Source organism: Anas acuta, chromosome W, assembly GCF_963932015.1.
Source record: "Anas acuta chromosome W, bAnaAcu1.1, whole genome shotgun sequence".
Taxonomy (NCBI): Eukaryota; Metazoa; Chordata; class Aves; order Anseriformes; family Anatidae; genus Anas; species Anas acuta.
Window position 1 is genome coordinate 9,984,155 of NC_089016.1, and position 19,078 is coordinate 10,003,232.

Genomic DNA, 19,078 nt, shown 5'->3' on the forward strand with positions numbered 1-19,078 from the left:
AGTCACGCCACCACTGAGTGCTGCAGTGCCGGACATGCTGGAACTTCAGTATGAACTTGAGTCAAAGGCAGCCAAGTGGTACGCCACAATTGATATCGCTAATGCATTTTTCTCCATCCCTCTAGCAGCAGAGTGCAGGCCACAATTTACCTTCACTTGGAGGGGAGTCCAATATACTTGGAATCGGCTGCCCCAGGGGTGGAAACACAGCCCTACCATTTGCCATGGGCTGATCCAGTCTGCGCTAGAGCAGGGGGAAGCTCCTGAACACCTGCAGTACATCGATGACATTATTGTGTGGGGTGACACAGCAGAGGAAGTTTTCGAGAAAGGGAAGAAAATAGTCCAAATCCTTCTGAAAGCCGGTTTTGCCATAAAACAGAATAAAGTCAAAGGACCTGCACGAGAGATCCAGTTTTTAGGAATAAAATGGCAAGATGGACGTCATCAAATCCCAATGGATGTGATCAACAAAATAACAGCTATGTCTCCACCAACTAACAAAAAAGAAACACAGACTTTCCTAGGTGTTGTGGGGTTTTGGAGAATGCACATCCCAAATTACAGTCTAATTGTAAACCCGCTCTACCAAGTAACCCGTAAGAAGAATGAGTTTGAATGGGGCCCTGAACAACAACAAGCCTTTGAACAAATCAAGCAGGAAATAGTCCATGCAGTAGCCCTTGGGCCAGTTCGAACAGGACCAGATGTAAAGAATGTGCTCTACACTGCAGCCGGGGAGAATGGCCCCACCTGGAGCCTCTGGCAGAAAGAACCTGGGGAAACTCGAGGTCGGCCTCTGGGGTTTTGGAGTCGGGGATACAGAGGATCTGAGGCCCGCTATACTCCAACTGAAAAGGAGATATTGGCAGCATATGAAGGAGTTCGATCTGCTTCGGAGGTGGTCGGTACTGAAGCGCAGCTCCTCCTAGCACCCCGATTGCCGGTACTAGGCTGGATGTTCAAGGGAAGGGTCCCCTCTACGCATCATGCAACTGATGCTACATGGAGCAAGTGGGTTGCACTGATTACTCAGCGGGCTCGAATAGGAAACCCCAGTCGCCCAGGAATATTGGAAGTGATCATGGACTGGCCAGAAGGCAAATATTTTGGGATATCATCAGAGGAGGAGGTGGGTCGTGCTGAAGAAGCCCCACTGTACAACCAGTTGCCAGAGAATGAAAAGAAATATGCCCTGTTCACTGATGGGTCCTGTCGTATTGTGGGGAAGCATCGGAGATGGAAGGCTGCTGTATGGAGTCCTACGCGACGAGTTGCAGAAGCTGCTGAGGGAGAAGGTGAATCGAGTCAGTTTGCAGAAGTGAAAGCCATTCAGCTGGCTTTAGACATTGCTGAACGAGAAAAATGGCCAGTTCTCCTTCTCTACACCAAATCATGGATGGTAGCAAATGCCCTGTGGGGATGGTTACAGCAATGGAAGCAAAACAACTGGCAGCGTAGGGGCAAACCCATCTGGGCTGCTGCATTGTGGCAAGATATTGCTGCTCGGGTAGAGAACCTGGCTGTGAAAGTACGCCACGTAGATGCTCATGTGCCCAAGAATCGGGCTACTGAAGAACATCAAAACAACCAGCAGGTGGATCAGGCTGCTAAGATTGAAGTAGCTCAGGTGGACCTGGATTGGCAGCATAAAGGTGAATTATTTATAGCCCGATGGGCCCATGACACCTCAGGCCATCAAGGTAGAGATGCAACATACAGATGGGCTCGTGATCGAGGGGTGGACCTGACCATGGACGCTATAGCACAGGTTATTCATGACTGTGAAACATGTGCTGCAATCAAGCAAGCCAAACGGTCAAAGCCTCTTTGGTATGGAGGACGATGGCTGAAATATAAATATGGAGAGGCCTGGCAGATTGTTTACATCACACTCCCTCAAACTCGCAATGGCAAGCGCCACGTACTTACAATGGTGGAAGCAACCACCGGATGGCTGGAAACATATCCTGTGCCTCATGCCACCGCCCGGAACACCATCCTGGGCCTTGAAAAGCAAGTCCTATGGCGACATGGCACCCCAGAAAGAATAGAGTCAGACAATGGGACTCACTTCCGAAACAACCTTATAGACACTTGGGCCAAAGAACATGGTATTGAGTGGGTGTATCACATCCTCTATCATGCACCAGCCTCCGGGAAAGTTGAACGATACAATGTACTGTTAAAGACTACATTGAAAGCAATGGGCGCTGGGACGTTCAAAAACTGGGATACGCATTTGGCAAAGGCCACCTGGTTAGTCAATACTAGGGGATCTACCAACCGAGCTGGACCTGCCCAATCCAACCTGTTACGTACTGTAGATGGGGATAAAGTTCCTGTAGTGCATGTAAAAAATATGCTGGGTAAAACAGTCTGGGCTACTCAGAATCACACACACAGACACACAGAATTTTCTAGGTTGGAAGAGACCTCAAGATCATCGAGTCCAACCTCTGACCTAAAACTAACAGTCCCCACTAAACCATATCCCTAAGCTCTACATCTAAACGTCTTTTGAAGACTTCCAGGGATGGTGACTCCACCACCTCCCTGGGCAGCCCGTTCCAATGCCTCACAACCCTTTCAGTAAAGAAATTCTTCCTAACATCTAACCTAAAACTCCCCTGGCGTAACTTTAGCCCATTCCCCCTCGTCCTGTCACCAGGCACATGGGAGAACAGGCCAACCCCCACCTCGCTACAGCCTCCTTTAATGTACTTATACAGAGCAATAAGGTCACCCCTGAGCCTCCTCTTCTCTAGGCTGAACAAGCCCAGCTCCTTCAGCCGCTCCTCGTAGGACTTGCTCTCCAGGCCCCTCACCAGCTTCGTCGCCCTTCTTTGGACCCGCTCAAGCACCTCGATGTCCTTCTTGTAGCGAGGGGCCCAAAACTGAACACAGTACTCGAGGTGCGGCCTCACCAGAGCCGAGTACAGGGGGACGATCACCTCCCTAGCCCTGCTGGTCACAGTGTTTCTGATACAAGCCAGGATGCCGTTGGCCTTCTTGGCCACCTGAGCACACTGCTGGCTCATATTCAGCCGACTGTCCACCATCACTCCCAGGTCCTTCTCTGCCTGGCAGCTCTCCAACCATTCCTCTCCCAGCCTGTAGTTCTGCTTGGGGTTATTGCGCCCCAGGTGCAGGACCCGGCACTTGGCCTTGTTGAACTTCATACAGTTGACCTCAGCCCATCGGTGCAGCCTATCCAGATCCTCCTGCAGAGCCTTCCTACCCTCGAGCAGATCGACACACGCACCTAGCTTGGTGTCATCTGCAAACTTAGTGAGGGTGCACTCAATGCCGTCATCCAGATCATTGATGAAGATGTTAAAGAGGACCGGCCCCAGCACCGAGCCCTGGGGGACGCCGCTAGTGACTGGCCTCCAACTGGACTTGGCTCCATTCACCACAACTCTTTGGGCCCGGCTATCCAGCCAGTTTCTAACCCAACGAAGCATGCGTGAGTCCAAGCCAAGAGCAGCCAGTTTCTTGAGGAGAATGCTGTGGGAGACGGTGTCAAAAGCCTTGCTGAAGTCAAGGTAGACCACATCCACAGCCTTTCCCTCGTCCACCCAGCGCGTCACTTTGTCGTAGAAGGAGATCAGGTTCGTCAAGCAGGACCTGCCTTCCATAAACCCATGCTGGCTGGGCCTGATCGCCTGCTTGCCCTTCAAGTGCCGCATGATGACTCCCAAGAGGATCTGCTCCATGAGCTTCCCTGGTACTGAGGTCAAACTGACCGACCTGTAGTTCCCCGGGTCTGCCCTCCGGCCCTTCTTGTAGATGGGCGTCACATTTGCTAGCCGCCAGTCAGCTGGGACCTCCCCCGATAGCCAGGACTGCTGATAAATGATTGATAGGGGCTTGGCCAGCTCCTCTGCCAGTTCTCTCAGTACCCTTGGGTGGATCCCATCCGGCCCCATCGATTTGTGGACATCCAAGTGCCGTAGCAGGTCACCAACCAGTTCTTCGTGGATGGTGAGGGCCACATCCTGCTCCCCGTCCCCTTCCACCAGTTCTGGGTACTGGGTATCCAGAGAGCAACCGGTTTTGCCGCTAAAGACTGAGGCAAAGAAGGCATTGAGCACCTCCGCCTTTTCCTCATCTCTTGTAACTAAGTTTCCCCCTGCATCCAGTAAAGGATGGAGATTCTCCCTAGTCCTCCTTTTTGTGTTGATGTATTTATAAAAGCGTTTTTTATTATCTTTAACGGCAGTAGCCAGATTGAGCTCCAGATGAGCTTTGGCCTTCCTAATCTTGTCCCTGCACAGCCTCGCTACATCCTTATAGTCCTCCTTAGTGGCCTGCCCAATTTTCCAAAGATTATAAACCCTCTTTTTTCTCCTAAGCTCAAGCCACAATTCTCTGTTGAGCCAGGCTGGTCTTCTTCCCCGCTGGCTCATCTTTGGGCGCATGGGAATAGACCGCTCCTGCACCATTAGGATTTGCCTCTTGAAGAGCGCCCAGCCTTCCTGGACCCCTCTGCCCTTCAGAACCGCCTCCCATGGGACTCCACCAACTAGTGTCCTGAGCAGCCCAAAGTCAGCCCTCCGAAAGTCCAATACAGTGGTTTTACTGGTTCCCTTCCTGGCCCCGCCAAGAATAGTGAACTCCACCATTTCGTGGTCACTCTGCCCAAGACTGTTCCTGACAATCACATCCTCCACCAGTCCTTCTCTGTTTGTGAAGAGAAGGTCTAGCAGGGCACCACCCCTGGTAGGTTCACTAATCAGCTGCGTCAGGAAGCTATCTTCCACGCTCTCCAGAAACCTCCTAGACTGCTTCCTCTGGGCTGTGTTGTGCTTCCAGGATATGTCAGGGAAGTTGAAGTCCCCCACGAGTACAAGCGCTGACGATTTCGCAACTTCTGTCAGCTGCCTGTAGAACTCCTCATCCGTCTCCTCATCCTGGTTCGGCGGTCTATAGCAGACCCCGACCAGGACACTAGCCTTGTTGTCCCTGCCGATCCTAACCCAAAGGGACTCGATCTTGTCATTCCTAGCCTCGAGTTCTACAACATCGAAAGACTCTCTAATATAGAGAGCCACACCGCCACCCCTTCCTCAGGAAAAGGCAAACCTATTCATGGAATTGTTACTCCTGCCTCAGGAAAAGGCAAACCTATTCGTGGAATTGTTTTCGCTCAGGGACCTGGATACACTTGGTGGGTGATGCAAAAGAACGGAGAGGTGCGGTGTGTACCTCAAGGAGATTTAATACTGGGTGAGAATAGCCCATAAACTGAATTGTACCATGTTAATTAGTATATTATACTGTATGTTATCACTACCATGATTACTATAGGTGACTAATTAGAATGTATGGAAAAGAGTGTAACCTGAGCATGACATAAATGGTATGGAATAAGGGGTGGATAGATGTCCTGGTTTCAGTTAGAACAGAATTAATTTTCTTCCTAGTAGCTGGTAACACCCCGATGCTTTAATTGTTGCAGAGCAGTGCTTATACTAAGCCAAGGACATCTCAGCCTTTTGCTCTGTCCTGCCAACGGACAGGCTGGGGGTGCAGTAAGAGCTGGGAGGGGACAGACCCAGGACAGGTGACCCAAACTAGCCAAAGGGGTATTCCATACCATCTGACGTCATGCTAAACAATATATAGGGGTGGCTAGCCGGGGGGAGGGGGCCGGACTGCTCGGGGTTAGGCTGGGCATCGGTCAGCGAGTGGTGAGCAATTGCATTGTGCGTCACTTGTTTGTACATATTATTATTATTTCCCTATTATCACCATATTATTATTATTGTTATTATTGTTATTATTGTTATTATTATTTTTCCTGTCTTATTAAACTGTCTTTATCTCAACTCACGGGCTTCACTTTCCATTTCTCTCCCCCGTCCCAGGGAGGGAGGGGGGAGGGTGAGCGAACGGCTGCGTGGTGTTTAGCTGCCGGCCGGGTTAAACCACGACATATGGAATAAAGGGTGGATAGATATCCTGGTTTCAGTTAGGACAGAGGTAATTTTCCTCCTACTAGCTGCTAGGGTGTTATGTTTTGGCTTAGGATGAGAAGAGTGCTGATAAGACGCTGATGTTTAATTGTTGCAGAGCAGTGCTTACACCAAGCCAAGGATGTCTCAGCTTCTCACTCTGTCTTACCAATGGGCAGGCTGGGGGTGCAGCAGGAGCTGGGAGGGGACAGACGCAGGACACCTGACCCAAACTGTCCAAAGGGGTATTCCATACCATCTGATGTCATGCTAAACAATATATAGGGGTAGCTAGCCATGGGGAGGAAGGCTGGACTGCTTGGGGTTAGGCTGGGCATTGGTCAGCGGGTGGTGAGAAATTGCATTGAGAAAGACAATAAAGATATCATCAGAAATTCATTGGTCTCTGTATTTCTCTCTTCCCATCTCTTCTGGTGCTGTGGGAGCAGCCTCAGCAACCAAGAGGGGCTCGGGGCCAAGAGCCCAGCTGCCACTTATTGTATTTGGATTCGACCTTGTGGATCTAGGTGGCAGTCCTGTCGTCTCTATAGCAGGGCCAACACAAAGCATTTTCTACATGCCCCCCTCACCTGGCCATGGTGTCCGTCTTTCTCAGGCCTGTCATGGTTGCCTGCCTGAAGCCCGCTCCATTCCCTCCCCATCCCCGGACCTGGTGGTGGCAATTCTGTACTCGGTGCCTCCAGCAGAGCACGTCCTCATCTGTAGCATGAGGAGCCAGGAGCTCAAGGATGCCCTGTGGAAATTAATGACTAGATGTGTCTTGGATGCAAGAAATGTCTGATCTGCTTCTGCACATGACTTGCAATGTCAATAATTGGAGGAAAAGCCAGTATACCTGTTTGTGTGTTTTGTTTTGTTTTTTGTTTTTTTTTTTTTTTTTTTTTTTTTTGGTGGTTGTGTTTGTGCATATTCTTATTACATTAATTCAGCTAATAAGCACCCATTAAAATGATATGGATGTACCTGTTGAATATACATGTAGCTCATAGACTCTGTGCATGTGAAGCCATGCTCTCTGTGAATTTTACCTTAAGGAAATTAAGATTTTACTGCCCTTTTTGTCTGACATCCTTCCTCTGAGACCTGGCCTGGCTCTGCAGGGGCAGTGCCCATGTGCAGGGGTGCAAAGGAAAAGAGTCCCATCCCAGCAGTATGGCCAGGGAGCACCAGCGCTTGGGGCATGCAGAGCTGCTCTCTTGCCACTGCCGCCTTGTCCTGCTGAGCCCTGCTGGTGGGGTCAGGCCCGGCTGCTCCTGGAGCTTGGTGCCAGTGCTGCTGTGGGGCTGTGCTGGGACTGCAGGCAGGGACAGGCAGTGGGCACGGCAGTGGCACAGCTGGCCTCCACTGCAGCACTTCCCTCCTAAGGGGGGATCTCCTCCAAGGTGGACTGACCAGAGCTGAAGTGCTCAATCTGGTGTGAGCAGGCAGAGGAGAGCTCAGCAGTCCCAGGGCACACAAAAGCCCCAGCAAAGGAGCCTGGCAAGTGATTCCTTGCAGCCCTGAGGCAATGGCAGTGACCCCAGGAGCTGGGTCTGCCTCCCAGCCTACCCAGCACAGCCCTGCAGAGTGCCCCCGTGCCCCAGGCACCAGAGACCCCATGCTCTGCAAAGCAGCATTGCCAGCTGTAGCTGGGGCTGGGGCCGGGGCTGGGGCTGGGAGGGTGCTTCCCCAAAGTGTTTCCTAGGCCAGCTCCAGGCTCATGTCTTCTGGATACAAACATGATTTTCACTGTGCGCAAGGATCTGACAGACTGCCAGCAGGCATGGGCTGGAACATTGCCTGCAAGCTCCCTCCTGCCCTACAACCTCCCAGGACTGTCACGGAACTGGCTCCTGTGTGTCAGAGAGGCTGGGAGCTCAGCAGGTGTGCCATGGGCTTGGAGGATCACAACCAGATCATTTCTACCTGGGCAGGTCCTGGCCCAAAAAGGGGGTGTTTTGTAGGTGTGGTATTATAAGCTCAGTGCTGCGTCAGAAGCACTAAGTCCAGCAGGAAGCAAATGGTTGTTAAATGGCCTGTGAGTTGAGCTCTTTTTGAAGTAGCTGACAGGTCACCCTTGACTCCTGGCTGGGATCTGTGCCTTTAGGCTCACATCTGCCTGTGTCCATGGTAGGGCAGCAGAAGGTACTTGCTGTGCATGTAGTTTCTGAGATCGGCTCTTTCTAAGTACCTGGTAGGCCCCATAGAGGAAGAGGTCTTGGATAGGGGTTGTCACGTCGGAGGTTTCAGCTTTTGACTGAAGTCATCCTTTAGGACTGCTTTCAGTTTTCTACACAGAGTGGGCCACTGCCTCCAAGACGCTTGGGGCAAACTGAACCGTGCATGAGGGTTTGGAAGAAGTTAGCCTGGGTGCACAGAAGCTATTCCATATCCAAAACATGGAGGCAGGAAACAAAATTTTGGGGTGGTACAAGAACTGCTGGGCATATTGTGCAGGGTTCACCTACAGCCTTTGTGTTCTTTTCCATCCTGACTTAGGTGCCACGTCAGTCTCAAGAAAGGAGTAGCCAACAGATATGAGACAGGTACTCTGAGATCATGAAAGCCATCAGAAAGCTGCCCCTAGGAAGATGACTGATATGGGGAAGTCAGGAGAAGCCTGGCCAGGAGAGATGTGAGATTTGGGGGAGGGAAAAGGAGTTTGGCCAGCAGAAATTAATTTCTGTGAGTTCAGAACATTCAGGCAATGTCGGTTCTGCTGTAACGATGCCTTACAAAAGTCATGTAAAGCCCTTCCCCTATGTTAACCAGTGACATTAATCTCCAAACCTAAATTGTACTCCACACCCTGACAGGAATCCACTGTTCTTATGTGTGACATCAAAGTATCCCTTCAAGCCAAAACCCAGCCCATAGACCCTTTCATTTACCTTTACTCTCTTGCTCACCCTGATCTGATCAGCTTGTGGCCCACAAGAAGGAGATGGGTGGGAATGCTCTGAGGAGCTCAGCTCTGCCTCAGGATCTCCTGCCCCAGCAGTAGAAATGTGACTGTGGCAGTGACTGTGAGGCCACTTCTGTCTCTGCACTTGATAGGGCAGCAGCAGGAACGTGTCACAGAAAGGGACCGTGAGGTCACTTGTGTCTGGAGGTGTCAGGTCAGCCTTGACTTCTCCCTGGGAGCTGCACTTTTGGGCTGACATCTGGCAGTGGCCCTGCTAAGCCAGCAGAAGGCACCTGCTTGGCATGCTGACTGTTGGCATTGCTTCCTTGCAGCACTGTGCAGGGCTGCGGAGGTGTCATAATGAAGTTCTTCTAGTAGCATCACATGACCCACCACATCCCATAGACCCCAAGACTAGCCCTGAGCCAGACAGGGGGGTGCAGGGTCTCCTCTCACAGTTCTAGGGGTCAGGCCTTGGCCCTTCAGCTTCACTAAAACCAACCAAGATTTTTCTCAACACAGTGCTTTGTCTGTCTGTAACCATGGCCTCCAATTTTCTGCCCTAACAAGGCCCTGGGGAAGCTTTGTTAGTAACAGCCCTCATTGGGCCCATTAATACTCCAAGTCACTTCAACTTTTCCTTCTGATTTTAGCTTCTCAAGTGATTACATCACTCTCCTCTCAGCACCTGAGCTGAGTACAGGGGGACAATCACCTCCCTAGCCCTGCTGGTCACACTGCTTCTGATACAAGCCAGGATGCTATTGGCCTTCTTGGCCACCTGGGCACACTGCTGGCTCACATTCAGCTGACTATCAACCATCATTCCCAGGTCCTTCTCTGCCTGGCAGCTCTCCAACCACTCATCTCCCAGCCTGTAGCTCTGCTTGGGGTTGTTGAGCCCCAGGTGAAGAACCCGGCACTAGAACCCCAGAAAACTGAAGAGCAGGGAGCAACCCCTTGGCTGTATTCCTGGCAGCAGCTTTGGGGAGGCGTTCAGGCTTCTGGGTTTGCCCTGAGCAAGACCTGTTACTGTGGTGCTAGCAGGGAGGCAGCTGTGACCCAAGGCTGCACAGTGCCTGCTGCTGCCTGCAGCCACAGGGATGCCACTGCAGAGACAACAGGACTGTCACCAAGGCATATGAGATCTGACAGTTTATCCGAATAAAAGAGCACAGGAGAACACACTGAAAGCCAAAAGAGAGCAGCAGTGACAAGGCCACGTCCTGCTGCTGGCCATGGCCATGGCTCCAGAGAAGCAGCAGTCCCGACCCAAACTCCATGTAGCAGATGGGCTCTTGACCCAGAGCCCCTCCTGTGTGCTGGGGCTGCTCCCCCAGCTCCAGAGAGGATGGGAATATATTGCAGCAGATAACAATGTAATTCAGATGTTTTTTTGTTTTGTTTTGTTTTTGTTTTTTTTAATTATTCTGTTTCTCTGCATAACCTGCTTCTTTCAACAATTGGATGACTGGGTCACTATAAATGAAAAAATATAAATAGTAAAATCAGGTAGCAGGTCAAGGATAACATAATTTAAATCAAAAGAAAAAAATTGTAGAATATATTTATAGAGAAATATAGTAACAAAAATTTTCCTCACATTTCGTGAAATAATCAGGGAACTCACAAACATTATTGATTGCAAAGAAGCATGCATCCAAAGAGTTTCCTTACTGCATCCTTGAACTCCTGGTTCCTCATGCTGTAGATGAGGGGGTTCACTGATGAAGGAACAACTGAGTAGAGAACTGACACAATAAGATCCATGGATGTGGAAGACATGGAGGGGGGCTTCAGGTAGGCAAACATGCCAGTGCTGATAAAGAGGGAGACCACAGCCAGGTGGGGGAGGCACGTGGAAAAGGCTTTGTTCCAGCCCTGCTCAGAAGGCATCCTCAGCACGGTCCTGAAGATCTGCACATAGGATAAAATGATGAAAACAAAGCAAAGAAAGGCTAAAGAAACACTAAGCATAAGTGCCCCAACTTCCCTGAGGTAGGCATCTGAGCAGGAGAGCTTGAGGATCTGGGGGATTTCACAGAAGAACTGGTCCACAGCATTGCCTTGGCAGAGGGGCAGGGAAAATGTAATGGTCGTGTGCAGAACAGCATTGAGAAAGCCACTGCCCCAGGCAGCTGCTGCCATCTGGGCACAAGCTCTGCTGCCCAGGAGGCTCCCGTAGTGCAGGGGCTTGCAGATGGCAACGTAGCGGTCATAGGCCATGATGGTGAGAAGGGGAAACTCTGCTCCAGCCAAGAAAGCAAAGAGAAAGAGTTGGGCAGTACATCCTTGATAGGAGATGGCCCTGGTGTCCCAGAGGGCATTGGCCATGGCTTTGGGCAGAGTGATGGAGATGCAGCCCAGGTCAAGGAGGGCGAGGTTGAGCAGGAAGAAGTACATGGGGGTGTGGAGGCTGTGGTGGCAGGCTACGGCGCTGAGGATGAGGCCGTTGCCCAGGAGGGCAGCCAGGTAGATGCCCAGGAAGAGCGCGAAGTGCAGGAGCTGCAGCTCACGCTTGTTTGAGAATGCCAGCAGGAGGAACTCACTCACAGAGCTGCTGTTCGGCATTTGCTGACTTTGGACATAGAACCTGCGAAATGAAAGAAAATATACATGTATAGACTGTTATGAGTAAATCTCTGACTAAAATTCCCAGTGAAAGACTTACCTTCCCCGTTTCCAAGAGGACCTTTGTCTATCTCCTTGTCTGAAGCCCTGCTTCATGCTTGCTGAGTGTCCTGTACACAGCAGCCACCTCTGCCCTTCAGCCCCCCGTGGGAAACCTCTGCTCCACTGCAATGGTTAATGTCGCTGTGGAGGCACATCTTAACCAGAGGTCACATCCAGGAGGGCTGTTCTGTCCATCCCCTCGTTCCCAGCTGCTGGCAGCTTGCAGCACTCAGCTGGGGGATGGATGCACACAGAGGTTGTGCTGAAAAACCACATCCCCTGCCTGCACATCCTAAAGAACAGCTCAGAAAAGCCCTGGTGCAGTCTGTAAGCAGAGAGAGTAGAAGGGTCTGAGGTTCATCACTAACCTGTTTGTGTCTCAGTTCAATGCAATAGGAAACTCAGTCACCCATGCAATTCCAACTACCCTATTAACATAGAGTCTGCCCCACAATCAGAGCAGGAAGAGGCAAGCAGAGAGTGCAGAAAGTGCCTTCTATTTGCAGGCAGCCCCTGCACTGCTCTTCCTTTGCCCAAGCACCTGGGCTCCCTGGGCAGGATGAGTGCAGGGATCGTGCTCAGCACCACAACCCTGGGAAGCCCTTCATGCACCCCCGGCTTCTCATTACTCCATGACCAAAAGCTACAATGCCCTCCAGCCAGAGACTTACCGGGTTCAGGGCTGGGAAGTGTTCTCCCCCAGTGAGCTCTGTGCATCCTGCCACTTCTGCCTGCCTTTAAGCACTCTGTCTCTGCAGGCAGTGCCCCCAGCCCTGCTGCGCTGTGCAGAGGAGCTGCTCCTGGGCACAGCTGGCTCTCTGCACCACGGCCCTCTTGCCACGAGCTCTCTCTGTCCCACAAGCCTGGCCCAACTCAGCAGCACAGCACCAGCCCAAGGCACTGCAGTCACCCCTCTGGGGGTTTTGCTGATGAGCCCACAAACCTAGGGCACTCAGAGACAATGGAAGACATCTCTCCAGAAGTGCAAGTCAGAGGCAAGTTTCCTGCAGTGTCCCCCTGAGGGCCAGCACTGACACAGCCTCCCTTGGAGCTCGTTAGAGCAGAACACTGGAGGCAGTGAGGACAAGGAGACAAAGGCAATGTGAAGGTGACACTGAGGTGTAGGAAAACTGGATGTGTGTCACCAAGCACAAGGGCCAGGCCTTGACCCCTGGTCTCTAGGAAGGGAGATCCTTTCCTTCACACATTGCTCAGGGCTCTTTGTGGGGCAGTAGGAGATGGGGATGTGCATGGCGAAGTGCAGGAGAATGGTACGACCCCTGCATGCTTCATGGGTGGGGGCGAGGGGGCAATGAGGCCCTGGTTCTTCAATGATCAGCTGTCTCCTCATAGGCCTCAGTGACAGAGATAACAGCCATAACCATGGACACAAAGACGTGGTCCTGTTGGGACTTTTCAGCCTTGATACTCTCCACACCAGGCTGTCCTAGGGACTCCTAGACCTGTATGTCATTTCCTGCTGGCTGCAGGCCCTCTTCTGTGTAGTGTTACCCCGGATCTGAGCTGTGTCTGATAACTAGGATTCTGTTGGTGGCCATACCAACAGCTGCTTAAGGCAGCTCCGTAGGAAGCTGGCCTAGCTCCTGGTGAGCAAGTAACACTGCTCATATGGCATCCCTTATGGTGTCCCAGCCCTCCACCTCCTGGGCACTGCTCACTCAGCAGTGTCCCAGTCTGCCCTGATGTGTGGGGTTCCTCTTCCTCTGGTTCAGGACTGGGTTCTTCTCCTTGTAAATGTCAAGAGGTTTCTGTAGGCAAAATCCTGCAGTTTCTCAAGGTTGCCCCACACTGATGCTCCACTCTGTCAGCTCTTCATGTCTGAAGGCAGACAGTTCAAACTTTGTGTGTGATTGTGCTCTCTCTGAGAAGACAGCATCATCAGGACTTGCAGGAAAGTTTGGATAATTCAGGAGTAACCAGTTAATTGCAATTGCAGCACAGTCACAGAAGAGTAGGGAATGGAAGGCTGTCAGGTTCCACCTTTTCTGTGCTTTCTTCTCATGCATGCTGTCAGTTTGTCTGGAGCTGTGTCCTGAATGTTAAGGGGCTGCGCAGGTCAAAATTAGAAGGGCCAAAGCCCAGCTGGAGCTCAATCAGTCTGTGACTCTCAAAGACAATGAAAAACTCTATAAATATACTATAAATAAAGAAGAATTAAGGAGAACCATCATCCTTTATTAGATATGCAGGAAATCTTTTGATGATCATGAGATAAGGTAAAGGCTGAGGTACTTAATGCCTTCTTTGAATCTGACAATAGCAGTGAGACCAGTTGTTCCCCTGGACATTTCTTCCTCCTCATGGCCAGTGCCAACATTCCAGGGCACATTTTGTGGCAAGTTTTTCTCTCCTGATCTTTCCTACTATGAAAGGAAGCTCCATCAGGGTGGAAACCCCTCCTGAAGTAGGCAGCCCAACCCAGCAGGCTCCTTGCGGCCTCTCAGCCAAGCAGACACAAGTCACCTCAGCAGCAGCTTCCAAGCCAGGGGCCTGCTGCTGGCCTTGCAGCTTCTTGTGGAGACATAGCCAAGCCTTGTGCCTGCTGCTGTGCAGTCATGGACTCAAGCAGAAGGGACAGGACAACCCATCTGGGGGCCTTCTTCCTGCCTGGGTCCTCCTGGCTCTGGAGGCAGAGGGGATCCCCCAGTCAGCATGCCAAGCAGGTGCCTTCTGCTGGCCTAGCAGGGCCACTGCCAGATATCAGCCCAAAAGTGCAGCTCCCAGGGAGAAGTCAAGGGTGACCTGCCACCTCCAGACACAAGTGACCTCCCAGTCCCTTTCTGTGACACATTCCTGCTGCTGCCCTATCAAGTGCAGAGACAGAAGTGACCTCACAGTCCCTGCCACTGTCACATTCCTCCTGCTGGGGCTGGAGATCTTGAGGCAGAGCTGAGCTCATCACCCTTCTCCTCCTTGTGGCCCACAAGCTGATCAGATCCATGGCCCCTCACTTTTGTTTGGAGTTACAGTTTGTTTAGGTCTCTTAAGCATTTTTCTAGTGTTAAATAGACCATTTTTATGCTAGTGTTAAGGGCAGAGATGAGAGTGATTAAGAGAGTAAGAGCTAGGGGAAGCGGCTATGGGCCGAGTTTTGTCTTCAAGGGATACTTTCAGGTCAGTCTTAACCTTAACCTAACCCTGCGTAGTGGATTCCTGTCAGGGTGCTGAGTAGCATTTAGGTGTAGGAATTAAGTTTACAGGTTGAAGACAGGGAATAGCCTCATATAACTGTTTTATGTCAAGGTTACAACAGTATCAGCAGAACCTGAACCAACTTACCTCTACAAAATCCTTAATGTCTGCAGGCCAAGCCCCTATCCCCTCCCCAAATCTAACATCTCTGCTGTCCATTCTTCTCCTGATCCCTCCATCTCAGTTATCTCATTGGGATCAGCTTTCAGATGGCTTTCATGATCTCAGAGTATCCATCACACCTCTGTTGGCTACTCTGTATCTGAGAAAAGTGGCGCTTAAGACATGATGGAAAAGGACACAAATGTCCATCAGGGCACCCTGCACAATGTGCCCAGCAGCTCGGCACCATCACAAAAGTGCGATTCCTGCCTACAAGTTTTCTTTCCAGAATGGCTCCTATGGCTCCAGGGTAACTTTTCCCAGGCACTCACTTCCCCAGGCCACACCACTCTTGCCCGCAGGCCCCATGTGTCTCTCCAACCCTCCCCTCTTCCCCTGCAGTAGTGGCACCTCACTGCAGCAGGTTGGTGCATCTCCAGGCTCAGGGGTGTTTCCTGAGGGCCTGCCCCGTGTGGGGAGTGGTGGGGAGGAAGAGAGCAAGGTCATCTCCTGGGGCATGGCTGAGCACAGCCCAGCCATTCCGCACTGCGGGCAGGCCCCTGCTCCCAGGCTGAGGCACACATGCAGGATGGATACTTCTCCATCAGCCCAGCTTCACGCAGGGACCTTCAGCCCTCTCCCCCACCTGGGACTCACCACTTCCTTCTCGTCAACCCACAGACATAGATTGCTTTCCATTTGGGGACTCAGGCAGGACTTTAAGGATCTGCTAAAGCCATGGATTTCCTTGTTTCTCACAGCCTTCTCACAAGTCTTTCTCCTGGCCCTCCCCACTGCCCAGCACTGCCTCTCAGGTGGCACTCAGTGACCCTTCAGAAGGGCCTTTGGGTTTCCTCAATTTTCCTGGTGCTTATTAGCACCTTCCTGGCTCCTTCCAGGGCCTTCTTGTCCCTCATGAGGACACTGGCTCTGGCTGGGATGGAGTTGCTCTCTGCAGAACAGTCCCTGCAGCGCTGTGTTTTTGATGTGACCAGAGCAGTGTTGGTCACCCACGGCTGTGGTCGCTGTCCCTGAGCAGTGTTTGCACAACATCGAGGCCTTCTCTGCTTCTCACTCTGACCCATCACTGACTCGACTGCGGGTGGGCACTAGGTCTGGAGGGCTGTGACTGCTGACCCAGCCTGACGAAGGGGATATTCCATGGCACATAACGCAGTGTTCATCAATGACACCTGGGGCAGGCGCTCCAATGCAACAGTTTTTCAAAGGCTTATTGAGCATCAGTCTGCTGGTAGGAGATGATGAGATATTGCCTTTTCACCCATTATTTGGTCTTCATTGTGTTTATCTGCATGTGAAGCCACATTCTCAAATAATAAAGTAACTAACAGATAGAAGGACAAGAATAATATTATATAAACAAAAATTAAAACTGCCACTAATATTTGCAGTCGATTGCCCTAACGGTTTCTCAGAATACCTGGGTGTCCTATTAGTATTACAAGTACACTAATGATGCTGAAGAAGCAGGTATTCTGTCATGGTTTAACCCGGCCGGCAGCTAAACACCATGCAGCCGTTCGCTCACCCTCCCCCCTCCCTCTCTGGGACGGGGGAGAGAAATGGAAAGTGAAGCCCATGAGTTGAGATAAAGACAGTTTAATAAGACAGGAAAATAATAATAACAAAAATAATAATAACAATAATAATAATAATGATACAATGGTGATAATACGAAAGTAATAATAGTATGTACAAACAAGTGATGCACAATGCAATTGCTCACCACTCGCTGACCGATGCCCAGCCTCACCCTGAGCAGTCCGGCCCCCTCCCCCCGGCTAGCCACCCCTATATATTGTTTAGCATGACGTCAGATGGGATGGAATACCCCTTTGGCTAGTTTGGGTCACCTGTCCTGGGTCTGTCCCCTCCCAGCTCTTACTGCACCCCCAGCCTACCCGTTGGCAGGACAGAGCAAAAGGCTGAGATGTCCTTGGCTTAGTATAAGCACTGCTCTGCAACAATTAAAGCATCGGGGTGTTATCAGCACTCTTCTCATCCTAAGCCAAAACACAGCATTCCACCAGCTACTAGGAAGAAAATTAATTCTGTGCTAACTGAAACCAGGACATATTCAAACAATTTCCTCACTACAGCCTGGAGCTCCTGGTTCCTCATGCTGTAGATGAGGGGGTTCACTGCTGGAGGCAACACTGAGTACAGAAATGACACCACCAGGTCCAGGAAAGGGAAGGAGATGGAGGGGGACTTCAGGTAGGAACACATGCCAGTGCATACCATCAGGGAGACCACGGCCAGGTGAGGGAGGCACGTGGAAAAGGCTTTGTGCCGGCTCTGCTCAGAAGGCATCCTCAGCACTGCCCTGAAGATCTGAACATAGGACAGCACAATGAAAAAAAAAAAACAAAGAGTAAAGAAACACTAAACACAAGTGCCCCGAATTGCCTGAGGTAGGCATCTGAGCAGGAGAGCTTGAGGATCTGGGGGATCTCACAGAAGAACTGCTCCACAGCATTGCCATGGCAGAGGGGAAGGGAAAATGTATTGGCCGTGTGCAGGACAGCATTGAGAAAGCCACTGCCCCAGGCAGCTGCTGCCATCTGGGCACAAGCTCTGCTGCCCAGGAGGCTCCCGTAGTGCAGGGGCTTGCAGATGGCAACATAGCGGTCGTAGGCCATGATGGTGAGAAGGGAATACTCTGCTCCAACCAAGAAGACAAAAAAGAAGACCTGTGCAGCACATCCTTGATAGGAGATGGCCCTGGTGTCCCAGAGGGCATTGGCCATTGCTTTGGGCAGAGTGATGGAGATGCAGCCCAGGTCGAGGAGGGCGAGGTTGAGGAGGAAGAAGTACATGGGGGTGTGCAGGCGGTGGTGGCAGGCTACGGCGCTGAGGATGAGGCCGTTGCCCAGGAGGGCAGCCAGGTAGATGCCCAGGAAGAGCGCGAAGTGCAGGAGCTGCAGCTCGCGTGTGTCTGCGAATGGCAGCAGGAGGAACTCGCTCACAGAGCTGATGTTGGGCATGTCCTGCTTCTGGGCATGGGGTCCTGCCCAAGGAACAGAAAAACACTGAGAGTTTATCAGAGTTATCTTAACAGAGTTATCTTACAAAATATATATATATTTTTTTTTAAAAAAAAGAAACAAACAAAAATAAAAACAACTATTTTTCTTTTATGCCTTCATTTCTCATTTCAGAGGAAAAATCATTCAGTTTTCCATTTAATCCCTCCCAAATGATTCTCCACTTCCATTCAGACTTTTGGCAGGTCCCTTTCATGAGTTCTGGCTGGTGCTGCTAGAGGGTGTCACTGAGAGCAGGGGACTTGCTGTGGGCAATGTGGGAGTGAGTCCTTCCCAAAGTAAGTGGTAAAGAACATGTAGTGATTTGTCTTTTGTCTCTTTTGTGCTAGCAGCCCCACTGTACTCAAAGTAAATCCTTGTTTGTCATCAACGTGGCGATGTCTTCATTGCAGTGTCCTTGAGAGAGCACATCAAGTCTGTGTGTTAGTCCTAGTGTCAACTGCCCTGTGCTGATGTCTCTCTGACCTACAGGACAATTGCATTCCTATGTTTGCCTGAAAAAAAAAACAGGACACTGCTGAGAGCAGAGATATCCAGGTACAAAGTGCCCATCTCCAGACCCCTACACCAGTCCCCGTACTCCCCTTCCTCCAAGCTCACCAAGGGCTCACTCCATGGGCATGTGAAACCCCCATCCCCAGCCAGCCTGGGAACAAGACCAGCAGCAGAACGGCCAGCTGGAGAAGCCAGGAGGAATGCCAGCGTGCTGCTGCCAGGGGAGGCAAGGCCAGGGAGGGACAGATGGACACTCAGCAGACCCTCCTGTGCTGCAGCTCTGCCTGCAGAGGAGGCAGCTCATGCTCAGTGCAGGTGATCTGTGCTCACCTCAAGCCGGCAGAGACCTCCAAAAGACAGGGCACTGGGCACTGGAGGGTTTGCAGCTCCTAAAGATCAGCTAGGATAAAACCTGAGAGGACCACCATGATGATGTTAGTGCAGTCTGTGGGCTGAGGTGTTGGAAGAGACTTCAAGAAGTTCATTGATGAAATATTGATCCCTCATTGCAATGCTCTAGCAGTCTCAGTCTGCAGTACAAACCTGACCACCTATTACCATGAAACCAGCCTCCACTCTACCACAGGAATCTGCAAGCACAGGCTACAGAAAAAGTCTTGCCTTTCAGGTAGCCCCTGCCTTGGTCTTCCTTTTCAAAAATC

General features: G+C 51.1%; 1 protein-coding gene across 1 annotated transcript; it reads right to left on the reverse strand.

Annotated features, from left to right (window-relative positions):
• Window positions 1-10,500: 10,500 nt before the first annotated feature.
• LOC137846875 (olfactory receptor 14A16-like) lies at window positions 10,501-11,436 on the reverse strand. The gene has a single exon (XM_068664982.1). It carries the CDS (start codon window positions 11,434-11,436, stop codon window positions 10,501-10,503), a length of 936 nt encoding a protein of 311 aa, XP_068521083.1.
• Window positions 11,437-19,078: the final 7,642 nt, after the last annotated feature.